At 41.6% G+C, this 15536-nt stretch overlaps 1 protein-coding gene across 1 annotated transcript; it reads right to left on the minus strand.

The window, feature by feature from the left end:
- Nucleotides 1-1189: 1189 nt before the first annotated feature.
- On the minus strand, nucleotides 1190-2004 carry LOC147880998 (protein PLANT CADMIUM RESISTANCE 7-like). The gene is made up of 4 exons (XM_087402188.1): nucleotides 1857-2004; nucleotides 1693-1764; nucleotides 1376-1585; nucleotides 1190-1271 (listed from the first exon to the last, which is right to left on the minus strand). Exons 1-4 carry the CDS (start codon nucleotides 2002-2004, stop codon nucleotides 1210-1212), a joined length of 492 nt encoding a protein of 163 aa, XP_087258314.1. The 3' UTR covers nucleotides 1190-1209.
- Between the last annotated feature and the right edge of the window lie 13532 nt (nucleotides 2005-15536).

The raw sequence follows: 15536 nt of genomic DNA on the forward strand, positions 1-15536 counted from the left end.
TGCACAAACTTTTAAAACACTAACGGAGGAGACTCGACAAGCATGTTGGGTGCAATCTCCCCTCATAGGAGTGGTGCTCTCCTTTCACCTCCTATGTATTAGATTTTTTGATTAATTGGATATCTTCGAGCAAAAATTTCATACAAACTAGGTATAGATACCTTGTATTTTATTGACAATACATTCAATTGCAAATCGTGTGCACATCTATAATTATTTAAAAGAAACAAGCAAGTGCTCGGAGTGGTTTTTTGTTATAGCTAACATGTAAAATGCATTGCATTTGGTTCTGGGCTTGGCTATTTACACCTTGATGATACACGGTTACAAGGTAGGTTACAAGGTACTACTACAAAAGCCTTAAAGGAATATAATATACTCAAGCTAAGAATGTGGCATATTTTTTTGATTAACAATGTCCAAGGTCCCAGACATGATGTAGACCAGTTTGTTCAACCATATGCAAAAGCAAAGAATATATTGTAAGATCGTCCAAACCTACATATGTGACTCCTAGACCTTATGTTGAAAACTCTAAGTTGTGCTTTTTATGTTTTTAATAGTGGATGCTCTTTTCCAATAATGAATTTCTCTTGAAATTCAAGATGCAAGAATTTTATACTTTCAAATTGTGAAGTGATATAACCTCACTATTAAATTTTTTTAAAGATGAAATGAAAATCGCATGGTACAAAGAGCAAAAGTGCAAATAGTAATAGCTTCTAGTCATTGGGATTATAATTTAGTTGCTTACACTTAAAATCTTTTATGTTTGGTTGATTTAAGCACATAGAGAACCATTAATCAATTAGCAAACATGAAGCTAGCTCCTCAGGATTAGACATATTATGAACAAGGAAAATTGTGACCCATATTTATAGGCTTATTCTAACGAATCATAAATAGTAGAAAGTAAGTAATGTCGAGAATTTTTACATGTGAACCTGGATATAGTTGATTGTGGAAGCAGTCATGGAATAGTCATGGAATAACATCGCATATTCACAATGAATTGATGGCAACAATCGCATCTGGGTGTAAGCTTCGTGATATTTCACTTGACATAGATATGCTAAATGTTTCATGCGAAGAAAATGGGACATCAAAAGCACACTATATAGGCTATAGGCCAATGCCCAGGAAATGAGCTTATAAGCCTCTCAAAGCACAAGGCGATTCCCTGAATGAGGCGTACGCTGTTTTTAGCGGCTATCTGTTCATGAAAGGTGGCTGAGGAGCCGCCATCAACGTTTGTGCATGAGGCCCGCAACCTGAGAGAAGGAAAGTATCACATAGATTAGCTGGACTATGCAATGAAACCTAGTCTAAGAATTGAAGTTCATCTGTTGATAATATAATTGCATGCAGTAAATACCTATAGATAGGTCGAAGCCCCTCCTCGACAGTTCGTTATACTCCTGGCAAAGGGCACACGGCTCACAACAGAAATGCACAAAACAGTCGTTGCAGGGTTCCTCACGAAGGCCAAAGGTCGCTCGCAAATTTGTTCGGTACGTGCAGGAAAATAGACAATGCAAACCCAGCATCATAAGGAGGCCATATATCAGTCCGTTCATGCAACACGCTGCCCAATCCAATATCGTTTGTGATCAGTCATTTGAGATTAATGTTGTTTGAGACAAGAAAATTCAGTGAGAAATTTGGTGAGTGTAAGGGGTGGACTGTACATACAGCCCTGGCCTTTATCTAATATCTCCGAAATCTGTCCAAACGTTATACAAGGTAGCCAGCATGTCATGCAACCTGCAAACATAAAACCATAGATTGAGTATAGTCCCCAAAGTCAAGCTGCATCTAGCACCAAGTCGGCAACTGCGGGCGATCAGAAAACTTACAAACATCGCAATTCCCACAGCATTCACAGAGTGCGCTCCGCCACAAAGACGTTCCGGGCGGAGGAGGGGCGTTGTAAGGCATTATGGGTGGAGCTGGGTAGTGTAGAGGAGGCGGCTGTATCTTCATTACCGGTGGAGGATAGTGCATGGCGGCGCTCTGCATAGGGGGGATGGCGTAAGGATAATATGGTTTTTGATATTGGAAGGGGGAGCCCTTAGCCTCCCCGTGAGCCATTCCCATTTTGCTCCTGAGAGAGCTCTCTTTCTTATCAATATCTGGCTCTTTGCAAGTTTCCATCGGCTTCCAAATTTGTCTGTTATAGACTACATCCTCTTCCTCCCGTCATCCAAGCAATATATAACAGTGCCTTTCTTCTTGGGCTTCTCAACAGCTCCAAATATTCATCTTCCTCGCATAGGAAACGGGACACTCTAGGAAGCTACCGGGGATCCACTTTGGGAGGACGACTCAATGTTTCTTCTTTGTTTTGTTCTGTTTTTTTTAAAAAAAATTGGGTTTCCCCGCCCCCCCTTTCGGGTGGGTTCAAACTACAAGGAGAAAGAAAGAGGCTAGGCTCCTGGTGTGGCTACCCACGGAAATGCTTTAATGAAAAGCTCCACATTGATCATATCCCCATCGTGGGTTCAATCCTTGACTCTGTATTCCAACCGCCCACTCGATGGGCGACTCCTTGTGCTAGACAAACCTTTTTTCAAAAACCATCAGGCCCCATTTTTGCCATTCATCCAAGTTCGTGTATTCCAACCGCTCACTCGATGGGCGGTCTCTACATACCAGACAAACCTTTTTTCAAAAAACCACCCAAGCCCCTTATTTTCCATTCATCCAAGTGGGACAACGCACCTGCTCACCAGATTTTGAGAATGGTCGGGCGGGCAGTATGGGCATACTCCTCGAGACCTGTAGGGCAATAGATGCTCCTAAGTGACTGACTCATGTGTGAATCCATGGAGGAAGCAATGAGGCACAAATGTAAATCTTTATTCCAAGAGTGGTTACATATATAGGCAATTGCCTCCATGTAGGTAGATCCCAGATCCACAATCATCTCCCTGATTATCTCAATCAATCACCTCTAGTATGATCACTCACTCATCACACCAACATGACACACCTAACTAGAACCTTCTAGCACACCTACACTCACACACTTCTTGCATAGGACTCCAAGCCCATAGGCACACACACACACATCAATTTGCCCCTTCATTCCCCCCCACAAATTGATGACCTCATCCCTCAACAGTAGTACATGGGATGCTCCATGGCTTGCCCACAATCATGTGGCAACACTCATGGCCCCAACTTGTGAATCACTCTTAGGATTCTTGGTTTACAACTGGGAGATGGACATTGACTATGTATGTAAAGCCCAATGAGTCCAATAAGGAAAAAATCTCAAAAGACTAACAATCATTTAAGGATGGACTATCCATGGCAGAGAACCATTATTGACCTCACACATACATAACTTAGAAAACATATGGATCCTTACCCTTGTCAAATTTGACTTGGGTGTTGTAAGCAGTGAGATCTTTGATATTCTCTGGTTCTTCTTCTTCAATTTATGCTTCCTCAACAAGATTGGTTGAACATCTCTTCTTGGCATAACATTCCTTTTCAAAGTGTCTAGGTTTGCCACAAAAGTTACATTTCATTTTGCTCTTTCCCTTGAAGTTGCTTAAGTTGCTTCCTCAGGGTGGTCAGTCATCATATGTAACCCTATCACATGAGTTCCACAAAAGGATATTTTTAATATCTACAATTTACAAAAATTTACTTACGTAAGGGAGTTTTTAAATGGATTTTGGAAAAAAATTATAGATTTGTATAGAAAAAGGGTACATTTTATTAATGGAAAAATGACAGATCAGGTATTTTACAAATAGGCCTTGAATGCACGTGATATAGAGGGTTTATACATAGTGACCCCCCCGAGGTTGCTTCTAGCCAAATATTGTAATATTAATATGCCCCTTCTTTGTAATCACTTCTTTGTTTGATCTTTCTCTCCTCTTCCAAGAGTGATGCTTCAATTTCTACTAGACTTATCTTTGGAATATTGGTAAGTGTGGTTACAATACTGCCATATTCTTCAGTGAGACTTCTAAGTAAGATGGCAATTACAATATCTTCATCAAGATTAAACTTGATGCCAGATAACTGTGTCAAAATGTTGTTCATTGAATTTTGATGTGAAGAGATGGACTCCCCTCTATCCAATTTTAAGTCAAAGAACTTGATAAGCAAGCTAAACTTAGAGCATCTTCCATGTGCTCTAAACACATGCTCAAGATGAGTCCATGCAGCATGAGCAGTCTCATATCCATCAATGTGATGAATAAAGGAATCACTCAAACCAAGAGCAATTAGCGGCAAGTGCTTTTTCATCTTTTGGAAGCCATGAAGCTTCTCCTTCTCTAGTTGTAGGTTTAGTTTCTTTTCCATTTGCTACCTTCCATATTCCCTTTTTCATGAGAATAAACTTCAGTTTTGTTTGCCAAGTGTGGAACCCCTCTCCTTCAAACTTATGTATTTTTAGTTTGGAAGCCATTTTGGGAAGGTCTTACCAAATTAATGGTAGTGTCTAATCCCTTTACAAAAGGTCAATCTTCACCATATAGATGCAAATTTCAAGATAAGAATTCTAAAAATCCTAATTGTTTGGCATATTCATAACCAGTTGGCTTCTCCCACAACCTCTTAACTAGGGTCTTCTTTACCTTGTACTTTGTCTTTGTAGTCTTCTTGGCACTTAAAGAAGAAGATTGAGAGTTTGGCATTTTGTCAAGAAATCAACATCAACTGAACTTCAAAGAGCACTCTCTGATCTAAAAAAGAAATCTTTGAATCTCTAATTTGAATTTTAACTACTCAAACATCAACTTAGCATTTAGTGTAGCATCTATTTTCAAAAAAATAGTCAAGAAATGCTTGCAGAAACAGAGTAACTTTGGAGGATTGCTACCTCACACCACAAGGCATCAACCAGAGGGCATTTGCTGCACAATTGGGAGTAGAAGACTCAATGCAAGTCTCAAACCAAAAAGAGCTTCACACCTCCAGGGGTAGCAGCATCTTCTCCACCTCCAAAAACATGTCTCCTTGAAAAACCCGATTGGTTTTTCTATAGTTTCTCCTCATTCCTTGGTCCATTTGCTCTCAAAATTCACCAGTAGGTATCCCATAGGGTTGCCTACATGCACCTTATATCATTTTTGAAATGGTAGCTCCAGCAAGCTGTATCATCAGAAATGGCGCGGGATAGGGCAAGTGTAAGCAAGGGTTGTAGAGGCCATAATCTTTCAATTCCTCTCAGGTGGAAGGGCCCCCTAACTAGGGGAATCTACAATTGAAAGGGCTGGAGCAATGGTGGCTTGTAGGAGGAGAATGAATTTAAGGAAATTCATGGAAGGAAGGAAGAAGAAAACTCCATTTGGGGAAGAAGAGAGAATCTAGAGGGAATCTTCAAAGAATCTCTTCAAAGGCACTAGGATCTTAAGCAAGCTTTGATACCACATGTGAATCCATGGAGGGGGCGCAAATGTAAATCTTTATTCCAAGAGTGGTTACATATATAGGCAACTGCCTCCATGTAGGTAGATCCCAGATCCACAATCATCTCGCTGATTATCTCAATCAATCACCTCCTATGATCCCTCACTCATGATACCAACCTGACACACCTAACTAGTACCTTTTACCACATCTACACTCACACACTTCTTGCATAGGACTCCAAGCCCATAGGCACACACACACACACATCAATTTGCCTCTTCATTATGCACCTGTTCAACCACTAGGCTAGGACTTTAGGCCTAATTCTTTGTTTGCTTTTGATCCTGGAAGCCACTCGCATGCTTCTTATGCGCTTAGAAGATGTTCCTTCTCAGGTCCAGTGTAGCATAAATGCCACAATGTGCTTGGATTTCTAATCGCCCACAAGGTACCCACTCGAGGCCCTGCAAATCAATACGCCAGTGGATCACCCTATTGGAGACGAAGATATTGCCTCTGCTCCCAAGCATTTTGGCACCCCTACTTGTGTCAACCTCTTGTAGCCAATATGGTTCTCTGATTTGAGCCTGATGCAAGATTTTATAACAAAGTAACATTCCTTTTGACACATATAGGTGAGGAGGAGTGACATGGAGTTGAGTGGGAACCCTTCCTTAGTAATGCTTAGAGCCGCTCTATAATGTTGCATGAGCATTTTTCAACGATGACGAGTGGGAACCTCTGCTTATAGGCCATAAATTTACCTATGAATCTACAATGGTGATTGAAAAATAGACCACTAAGAATTGTAATTCGAGTAAATGATGCCTTGCTTGAAAATTACGTAGCTCTGGTAAGAATGGTCCCTTGTTCAAAAATCATGATTTTTATTGTTAAGCAGAAAGTCAGAGGAGGAAAATACCTGGCCATGAAGCATCAACAAAAGTAGATGGTAGCACATAGAGGAAAATGTTTTTTATGTTTCATGCAAAGAGATAAACTTTAAATTAAAGAAAAGAAATACAGTATGAGTGCTACAGGTCACGCTATAGGGCAGCATGAAGCACTTTGGAGGCCATATATAGCTCACAAAATCTATGTGCATAATAGTCCAATACTTTCCAGGCAGATTGTGTGGTTCAGACGACATGACAAAAATGCTTTATGGAAAAACTGCACATCAAGAGTTAATTGGTAGTGTGAAAGATGGAACCCTTGGTGTTGCCCACTACAAGTTCAATCCCCAGTTAAAACATTTTGTGGAGTGTATATTTCAGCCACCCACTCGATGGGTGGCCTCGATATGCCAAACAAACCTTTTTTCAAAGACTGGGAACCATTTTCGCCATTCATCCAAATAGGACGATGCACATGCTTGCTCGATTTTGAGGATGGCTGAGCGGGCAGTATGGGCGTGCTGCTTAAAACCTGTGGCCTAGCAATAGAGGCTCCTAGGTGACTGAACTCATGCACCTGTTCATCCACCAAGCTAGGACTCTAGTGATCTTGGAAGCCACTCACATCTTATGCACTTAGAAGATATTCCTGCTTAAGTCCAATGTAGCATAAATGCCACAATGTGCTTGGATTTCTAATCGCCCACAAGGCACCCTCTCGAGGCCTTGAAAATCAATGCGGCAGTGGATCACCCTGTTGGAGATTAAGATTTTGCCTCTGCACTCGGGCATTTTGGTACCGTTACTTGTGTCAACCTCTTGTAGCCAATATGATTCTCTGATTTCAGCTTGTTGCAAGATTTTATAACAAAGTAACGACCCTCTAGCAAGGTCCACCAATGCCTCCACCAGCAATACGACCAGTGCATTGCAGCACAGATTAGCTCAGCTCCATAGCCGACATCCTCCATACACAACAGGTTAATGAGCTGCATAGGCAGCTGCAATGCCTCCTACGGGCTAGGCTCCATCCAATGATGCTTCCCACAAGGACGCCAAGCCTTCTCACAACAACAAACGATGCCCACAACCACAGGCGGCTCCCCCAAACCCATCGCCTAAGACAACATGCAACACATCACAACTCCACACGCACCCTCGACCAATTGACGAAATATTTTCAATTCCGTTGGAGCCTTAACAGATTCCAGTGGCACCTCCAAGGAATATTCCAAACTCACCTTATCCTTCGATTAACATCATGTGGCACCTACCTTATCTTGCCACATCACCTTATCTTGTTGATTGTACTGCCACATCACCCTTATCCTACCATGTCATTACTGACTTATCTACCAACTATCAGTGTGCCACATCAGCACCCATGTCATCTACCATGTCAGCATCAAACCTTGGTTAAGTCAACTTGACTCTAGTTAGGTCAACTTTACCCTGGGTTAGATCAATCACCTGCCACCTCATCATTGCCACATGGTAGTCCCCTGTCAGGCACAATTACCTCTTGCAAGGTACACACAGGCATTGCATCTGAATCCTTGTGCCACCTCATCACACAATGCCCCAAAGGCACACCCCTTCACAGGTACATCATCTCATTACCATGTGGTAGTGCCCCCTGTTGGCACACCTCTTCATAGCCACAGTCACTGCATGTGACCCCCTGACTGCCACATCATCACTGAGCACATTTGCACTCCTTTTGCCCCTCCACCTAGACCAAGTCGTATCTCTTAATCCAAATTTGAGGGTGCTCCAAAAAGAAAAATTGCTCAATTTTTTGTGCTCTACGTGCTCGTCACATCATGTGCACATTTAAGTGCAAGTTGCACACATTTTTGAGCCTCGCCGATGACAAATCGACTTTCTACATGCACATCAGCCTCTACACCGATGCATCTGACCCAGCACATATTTTCTTCGATTGATGGTTGGTATAGATCTAGATCAGAGGAGACAAGATTGCCATAGTCTCGCGGGGGTCATGTTGGGATATCTCAAGGTGTATGCCTCAGGCACACCTTATGTTTCTATGTGTGAGTGCTAGAGGCACAGTTAGGTGCCCACAAGCACAGTTAGGTGGTGGAAAAGCCACATAGGATGATTGAGAGAATCTGGGAGCAGATTGAGGAGATGATTGTGGAGCTTTGAGGTCATCGATGATGTCAGTGATCATGTAGAGATGCCCTACATATGGCTCTCATAGTTCTTCATTCTATGAGCACTTCTTTTCATTGTGTCTATCTTTTGTTGCTTCCATGCTCTTTAACAACATGGTATCAGAGCGGTTCTATCCTCCTTGAGCTCGATGTCATTCTTCTCGTGGCTCTCTCCCTCTTCTACAGTAGACCTATGAGTAGGAGAGACGAAATAACAAAACAGAAGAAAGTATTAGAGAAGCATTTGATGAAGACAGGCAACACAAGCATGGCTGTACAAGTTCCACTTCCGACGTTCTTTTCCACCCTGATTCTGCTGCACCCGTGATCTACAGCAGACTATCTGCTCCATATAGCTCTACTCCAAACATAGCTCTGCTCCACATAGGCGTGAAGACTTGATCCTTTGATGATCGACGCTCCAGAACTTCAGCTTCCTCTTTGCGCACTGTTATGCGATTCAACTATGTTCCATCTCCTCGTTGCTAGCCTTTTCATCTTGCTCTTCAAGCAGTGAAGTCTAATTCTCTTTAAGTTGCAAATGCTACGCGGTGGTTGGAATGCTCAAGCCTCCATGTTTGATAATTGAGCTCTCAACGACTGCTGCGGGTACCTCAAGCGGTTCACCTTCACCCACTGGGCTTCGATTTTTGTCCGGATATAGGCGAGGAGCGTAGTCTGACCTGGGTGATGATTTCCAGTTCAAGCCTGTTTTAGTTGTAGCTAGCGCTCCTAGCAATCACCGCATCGTTGATCTGAGTATTGAGTGCTGCATGTAATCGGGCAGCATCATGTTGGGCAAGAGTGTTGAGCCTCTTGGAGAGCATCGCGTTCCCCTTGAAAACATCTTTCTTGCATTGCAACGAGCTGCTGCAGTTCGTTTTTAGCTCTTTCTTGTTTCACATAGGACTACTTTTGTGAATCTGAGGTTTGGCATCCCTCCTTCATTCCACGAGACTTGATAACAAGGAGGTTCTGAAGTTCTGAAGTTCATTACTTCATTTAATCGCAAAGTGTGTGGATGATCTTGAGAAGCAGACTCAAAGCTGCTCACTCATGCTGCATGATCGATTAGAAAACTCTACGGCACTTCTGTGTATTTTTGGAGTCTTCCCAAAAGTATAAAGCCTATCTATTCTAGCGATTGAAGGAGCTTGATTTGTTGCTAGTTTAGTGATTATGGAAGTATCTTTCATGCCATTCTTGGCTCTCAATTTTGTGGAGTATGGCCGACTTGATCAATGCTGCAGACTTGGTCCTTTTGCAATTCTCAAAGTCCTTTTGTGGACATACCTGTGTGGGAAGATAATTGAAGATGCTAGTGTTGGATGGCTGCAAACAATTGCAAAGGCGCTCCCTTTCTACAAGTGCCATGGCAGATTGTCTTTTGGTCACTATCTAGGACCGTATCTAGGCTACAGCTTTGTTTTTATATGTTCTCTGCTCGGGATCTCCCAAAATAATTATAATGCCTTCAGCAAGGAACCAGAAAATGCAAATCTACTTACAGTGAATGAGCCTCCACAAGATGAGGCATCCTTTGAAGATTATGCATTTTAAATCATCTCTATGTATGCTCCAAATCTCTCTTTTTATGTCAAGGTACTCAGCCTGGATAGTCCTCCAAAATGAATGAAAATAAACTATTGTGTTTTGTGTGTTTTGTAAACACCTCTGGTCACCTTATGATGTAGGCCATGTGTATGTTTTGTTCCATGGTACCTCCTACAGACATTGTGTGCATGTACATGTAGGGGAGATAACCATTGGAAGGTCTGTTTGTATCCCTTTCTGTTTACCTTACACCCAAGGGAACCCTTGCTAGCATGAGAACCTAGCCATAGATTTATCCTTGACCACCATGAGATGGCATGAGAAACTATGAGACTAGATGTATCCTTGACATAGCCTGAGGCATTTCCTTGAGGGGGGGTTTGTTGGGATATCTCAAGGTGTATGCCTCAGGCACACCTTATGTTTCTATGTGTGAGTGCTAGAGGCACAGTTAGGTGCCCACAAGCACAGTTAGGTGGTGGAAAAGCCACATAGGATGATTGAGAGAATCTAGGAGCAGATTGAGGAGATGATTGTGGAGCTTTGAGGTCATCGATGATGTCAGTGATCATGTAGAGATGCCCTACATATGGCTCTCATAGTTCTTCATTCTATGAGCACTTCTTTTCATTGTGTCTATCTTTTGTTGCTTCCATGCTCTTTAACAACAGGTCAGTCATCATATGTAAACCTTTCACGTGAGTTCAACAGAAGGATATTTTTAATATCTAAGTTTTACAAAAATTAATTTACATAAGGGAGTTTTTTTTATAATTTTGGAAAAATTTTACAGATTTGTATAGAAAAAGGATACATTTTATTAATGAAAAAATTACAGATAAGGATTTTACAAATAGGCCTTGAACGCATGTGATATAGAGGGTTTATACATAGTGACCCCCCCGAGGCCATAGTGGAGATGATTTGAATTTCTCCAAGTTGCCAATCTAAGCCATGCCCAAAATTCCTGACTAGTTCCTACTTGGAGTCAGTCCCCACGCTCACATACCATTTCACATCATCACATTACTTGAAACCTGACGTTCATCAGTTCAATGAGGAGACTTTAGAGTGTTCAGAGGCATTGACCAATTGATCAGTGGGCAGATAGCACATGATTTGATTTTACACACACATGCCATCGTTGTAAAGCCTATTTGGCTATTTCATGGCATTGTGCACTTTATTCTAGCCTTATAAAGCCTCTTTGCTATTCCCAGCATCATTTTCCACAAGTCTTGTAATAGATCGGATTATATATTGTAGTTCTACCTTCGTCAATAGTTCAGATTTCACTTGCTATAGTCAATGTTTTCCAATTGATTCAGACAGTGATTTTCATGACACTTTGAGTACATTTCTTGCACCATGTCTACGACTAGCAACCTCAATCTGGAGGCATCTGCTAAGTTAGACAACTCCAATTATGGCACATGGAAATATTGAATGGAGATGATTCTTGTACTTCAAGACAAATGGGACTATGTCGATGGATCTACACCTAGACCATTGGATGATCCAACCAGCAATAGCTTTATTCCACCTGTTGTCACAGCACTAACTGCGGGATCTCCAACTGCACAAATAGTTTGTGTGCCTATATCAAATCCTTCCATTGCCCAAGCACAGGAAGAATGGGACAAGAAAGACAAGTATGCATATCATCGAATCAAGTAGAATGTGCAAGATGTCATGCTAGTCAAGACACCAAAAGAAGCATAAGATATGTTTGCAGCTAGCTCTCTACGAGTCCAAGAACACTTCGAGGATTCTCACACTGAGAAACCAAATCAATCAAAGTTTTCACAACAGCAATAGCAAAACCGGTCATGCTTATGTACTCAGGATCAAAGACTACAACAATCAACTCGCATTAGCAGGAGAGACCATGAATCCAATAGAAATAGTTCAAGTCATCTTGAATGGACTAGGAGAGGGATACGAGAATCTAGTCTTACTTGGTGAAGAACTCAGGACGCAAGCCATTCATGCATGCAAAGGTCATTCCAATGATCAGGCATTCACACCTTTATATAGAAGCAGAGGAAAAGGTAGATCATTCCAGAGAAGTGGTCATCATCAACAACAAAATCATCATCAAAGTCAGAATCAACATCGGCATCATCCTCAACAACATCAGAATCAGCAAAGAGGAAATCATTCCAATCAAGGAAGATTCCAAGGATGAGAGAATGCATCTGCCAACGTGTCAAACATTCAGTGCAACTACTGTCATAAGTTTGGACACTGTGAAAGAGATTGCTGCAAGAAGAAGTACGACCAAGGCGGTCAATTCAGCAACAATCGACAAAATTTTTGTGGAAAAGGAAATCATCGTGGTGGACATTCTAGTCATAGTCATTATGCATACGAACATGGGAATATGTTCCTTGCAAACAAGGAAATGCAAAAGACTGATATAGTGTATCTAGAAACTAATTGCAATTCAAAATAAGATTTCAGCTATCAAGTCGACCAAGTAGATTAGGATCCTCGGTACATCAACCGTGGTGCATCATCTCATATGACAAAGCATCAAGAATGGTTCACAGAGATGAAGCTATTAGAAGATCAAAAGAATAATATCTACACAGTAGATAATACACCGATCTAGTTCAAGGGACAAGCATTATCCCTATGAACAATTTCACCAGTATGGAAGGATTGGTGAAAGATGTACTCTATGTTTCGAAGCTCAGCAAGAACCTCTTCTCAATAGGTCAAATGACAAAACACAACTACCAAGTCACATTCGACGGAGATGAATGCACTATCAGAGACAAATCCATAGGATTTCAGCTAGTAGGAAAAGCATTCAAGGAAGGACGCTTGCTTAGAATGCTAGCTACAGTACCATATTTGCATGCCATGTTAGCTCAATTGCAATAGATGCCACTATCCGCCGCAAAATGGCACAAGAGATATGGTCATGTCAATTTCAAGAGCTTGATAGATCTCAGGTATCAAAATATGGCAATTGGGATTCCTAAGCTATAGTTCCTTAGAAAAGTTTGCAAAGCATGCTGCGTCGGCAAACAAAAGTGAACCAACTTTCGAGCATGAGGTATTCTTGATTTGATACACAGATGTATGGGGTTATGCCTAGACCTGTAGCATCCATTGTTCACTTTACTACTTAACTTTCATCGATGACTACAACAGATATTGTTGAGTCTACTTTCTGAAAGAGAAATTTAAAGTCTTTTCCAAATTTCAAGAATTCAAAGCCATGGTAGAAAACCAGGCATGTAGAAAGATCAAAGTCATGAGATCAGACAGAGGAGGTGAATACATATGCATGTCTTCAACATTCATGAACTTTTGCAAAAGTCATGACATTCGAAGACAATTCACTTGTGTAGATACTCCTCAATAGAATGCAAGAGCTGAAAGGAAGAATGGTACTTTGGCAGACAGTGCTAGAGCAATGCTTAGTGAGGCCCATCAAGGGCTGCTTGATGGGAATTATCTCAATGATGTGATAGGTCAAACAGTGCTCTAGGCCACTCTATGGTAGCCAACCATTGCCAGAGATGCCTACATGTATGCCAAGTAATGTGATGTTTGCCAAAGGTTGGGCTAGCCAACCATCCAACATCGGATGTTGCACAATCCAATGCCACCCCTTGAACCATTCCGAAAATGGGGCCTACATTTCAATGGAGCTTTCAAGCCAATTGTACCTTTGGCTAGGAAATTAGGAATCAGTACATCCTCATGGCAAAAGATTATTGCACCAAATGGCTGGGCCTAAAGTGCAAGAAGTGTGTGGCAACTCGGTGGGCTCCATTTCCAAGTTCCTCTATGAAATGATTATATCTAGGTTTAGTCACCCCATCAAGTTGATTAGTGATCAGGGTGGCCACTATCCTCTGCTATTATTGAAGTGCTCGTGAAGTGATGCATGATCATCCATAAGAAGTCCATTATCTACTATGCTCAAGCCAATGGCCAAGTAGTAGATGGCCATAAAGAAAGTGGGTAATGAGAAATAGAACAAGGGGGACCAATGTATTCACCTTATGGGCCAAATGAACAACATGCAAGGTTGCCACCAAGATCACCCCTTTCAAGATGGTATGTGCAGTCAAGGCTGTAGTCCCCATGGAGTTTTTGGTTCCAAGGCTTAAGATTACAGTGTCTAGATGCTTTAGCTACAAAGAGTCCCTTGCCAATAAGATGGACCAGCTCCAAAATTTAGATAAAGACCGGTACATTGCCTCATATGTCTCCAATGGGTACAAGGTCCCCACAACAAGTGGATTGACTGTCACTCTAAGATTTGGATCTTCAAGGAGAATGAAAGTATAACTCTTTCGATCTTTACTTGGCTCTCAACCCTAGTTAGAGCTATGATGGGCCGGCGGACCGTAAGAATTTTGTGATGGGACATTTTTGTTGGGCAAGTTGTATGGCAAGAATTTCAAGAAGACAATGAATGGCATTTGCCTTAGTTGCTATTCTACCATTTCCTTTTCATGATGAGCATATGGAGCCATCAACTATCATTGGGCATGGGGATGTTGTGCGGTTGGATGATGACACATCATTACCTTGACCGCAATAATATCCCAAGGTCATCTCCTTGCCAGTGCCTTCAGTACCTCTCATTTGCACTATAGGAAAAAGCAAAGATCATTTTGGGGGCTTTTAGCCAAGAAGGAAAATAAACCTCCACCAATCAAAGGAGGGCCAACATAACATTGAGAAAATCAGAAAAAGAAAAAAAAAAAGAAATATCTCCAAGTTTGCATTCAATGAGGATACTTGAGCTACTTTATCATATCTGACATACGGTGGAGAATTTGGTATATTTGACATCACCGATGCATCTGGAGCGGTCCAAAACCCTTGGAAGAACTTTTGAAACGTAAAAAACGGGCACCCACAGAAAGGCCAAAAAGGTCCGAAAAACTACTTGTGCAATTGCACAAGTGGGGAGCGGGCCAAAACCCCCAAAAAACTTTTAAAATGCCAAAAACGGGCACCCATAAGGAAAGGCCAAAAAGTCTCGGAAAACCACTTATGCAATTGAATGTGATTTGAAGGGTGCCAACCCTATCAAGTCAAATTCAATTTCACAAGTGGGGAGCAGTCCAAAACCCTCAAAAGGAATTTTTTTTGAACTTGGTTACAAAAAATGCATTAATCCAACAAGTTGATGTGCATGCAACATATAAAATAGATTGCAAATCCTGATAATCTTGGCACTATATGTGGATGATATGCTATTGGTTAGCAAGAATACTTATGAGCTAGATGCATTAAAGGCCAAGTTGCATGAGGCCTTTGATATGAAGGATTTGGGACTTGCAGGTCATATTCTTGGTATGCGCATCATGCATGATCGGAGTAGGAAACTCCTTTAGCTTTCACAAAAAGAGTATGTTACAAAGGTATTGCAGCATTTCAATATGGAGGGGGGGAAGGCAGTAAGTACTCCATTGCCTCCATATGTGAAACTGAGTCATATAGATAGTCCCAAATCAGATGAGGAAAGGGCCATGATGGCCAAGGTTCCTTATGCATC

This window comes from Dipteris shenzhenensis, chromosome 31 (assembly GCF_047967505.1).
Source record: "Dipteris shenzhenensis isolate YYH24624 ecotype China chromosome 31, Dip_SZ_1.0, whole genome shotgun sequence".
Classification (NCBI taxonomy): domain Eukaryota; kingdom Viridiplantae; phylum Streptophyta; class Polypodiopsida; order Gleicheniales; family Dipteridaceae; genus Dipteris; species Dipteris shenzhenensis.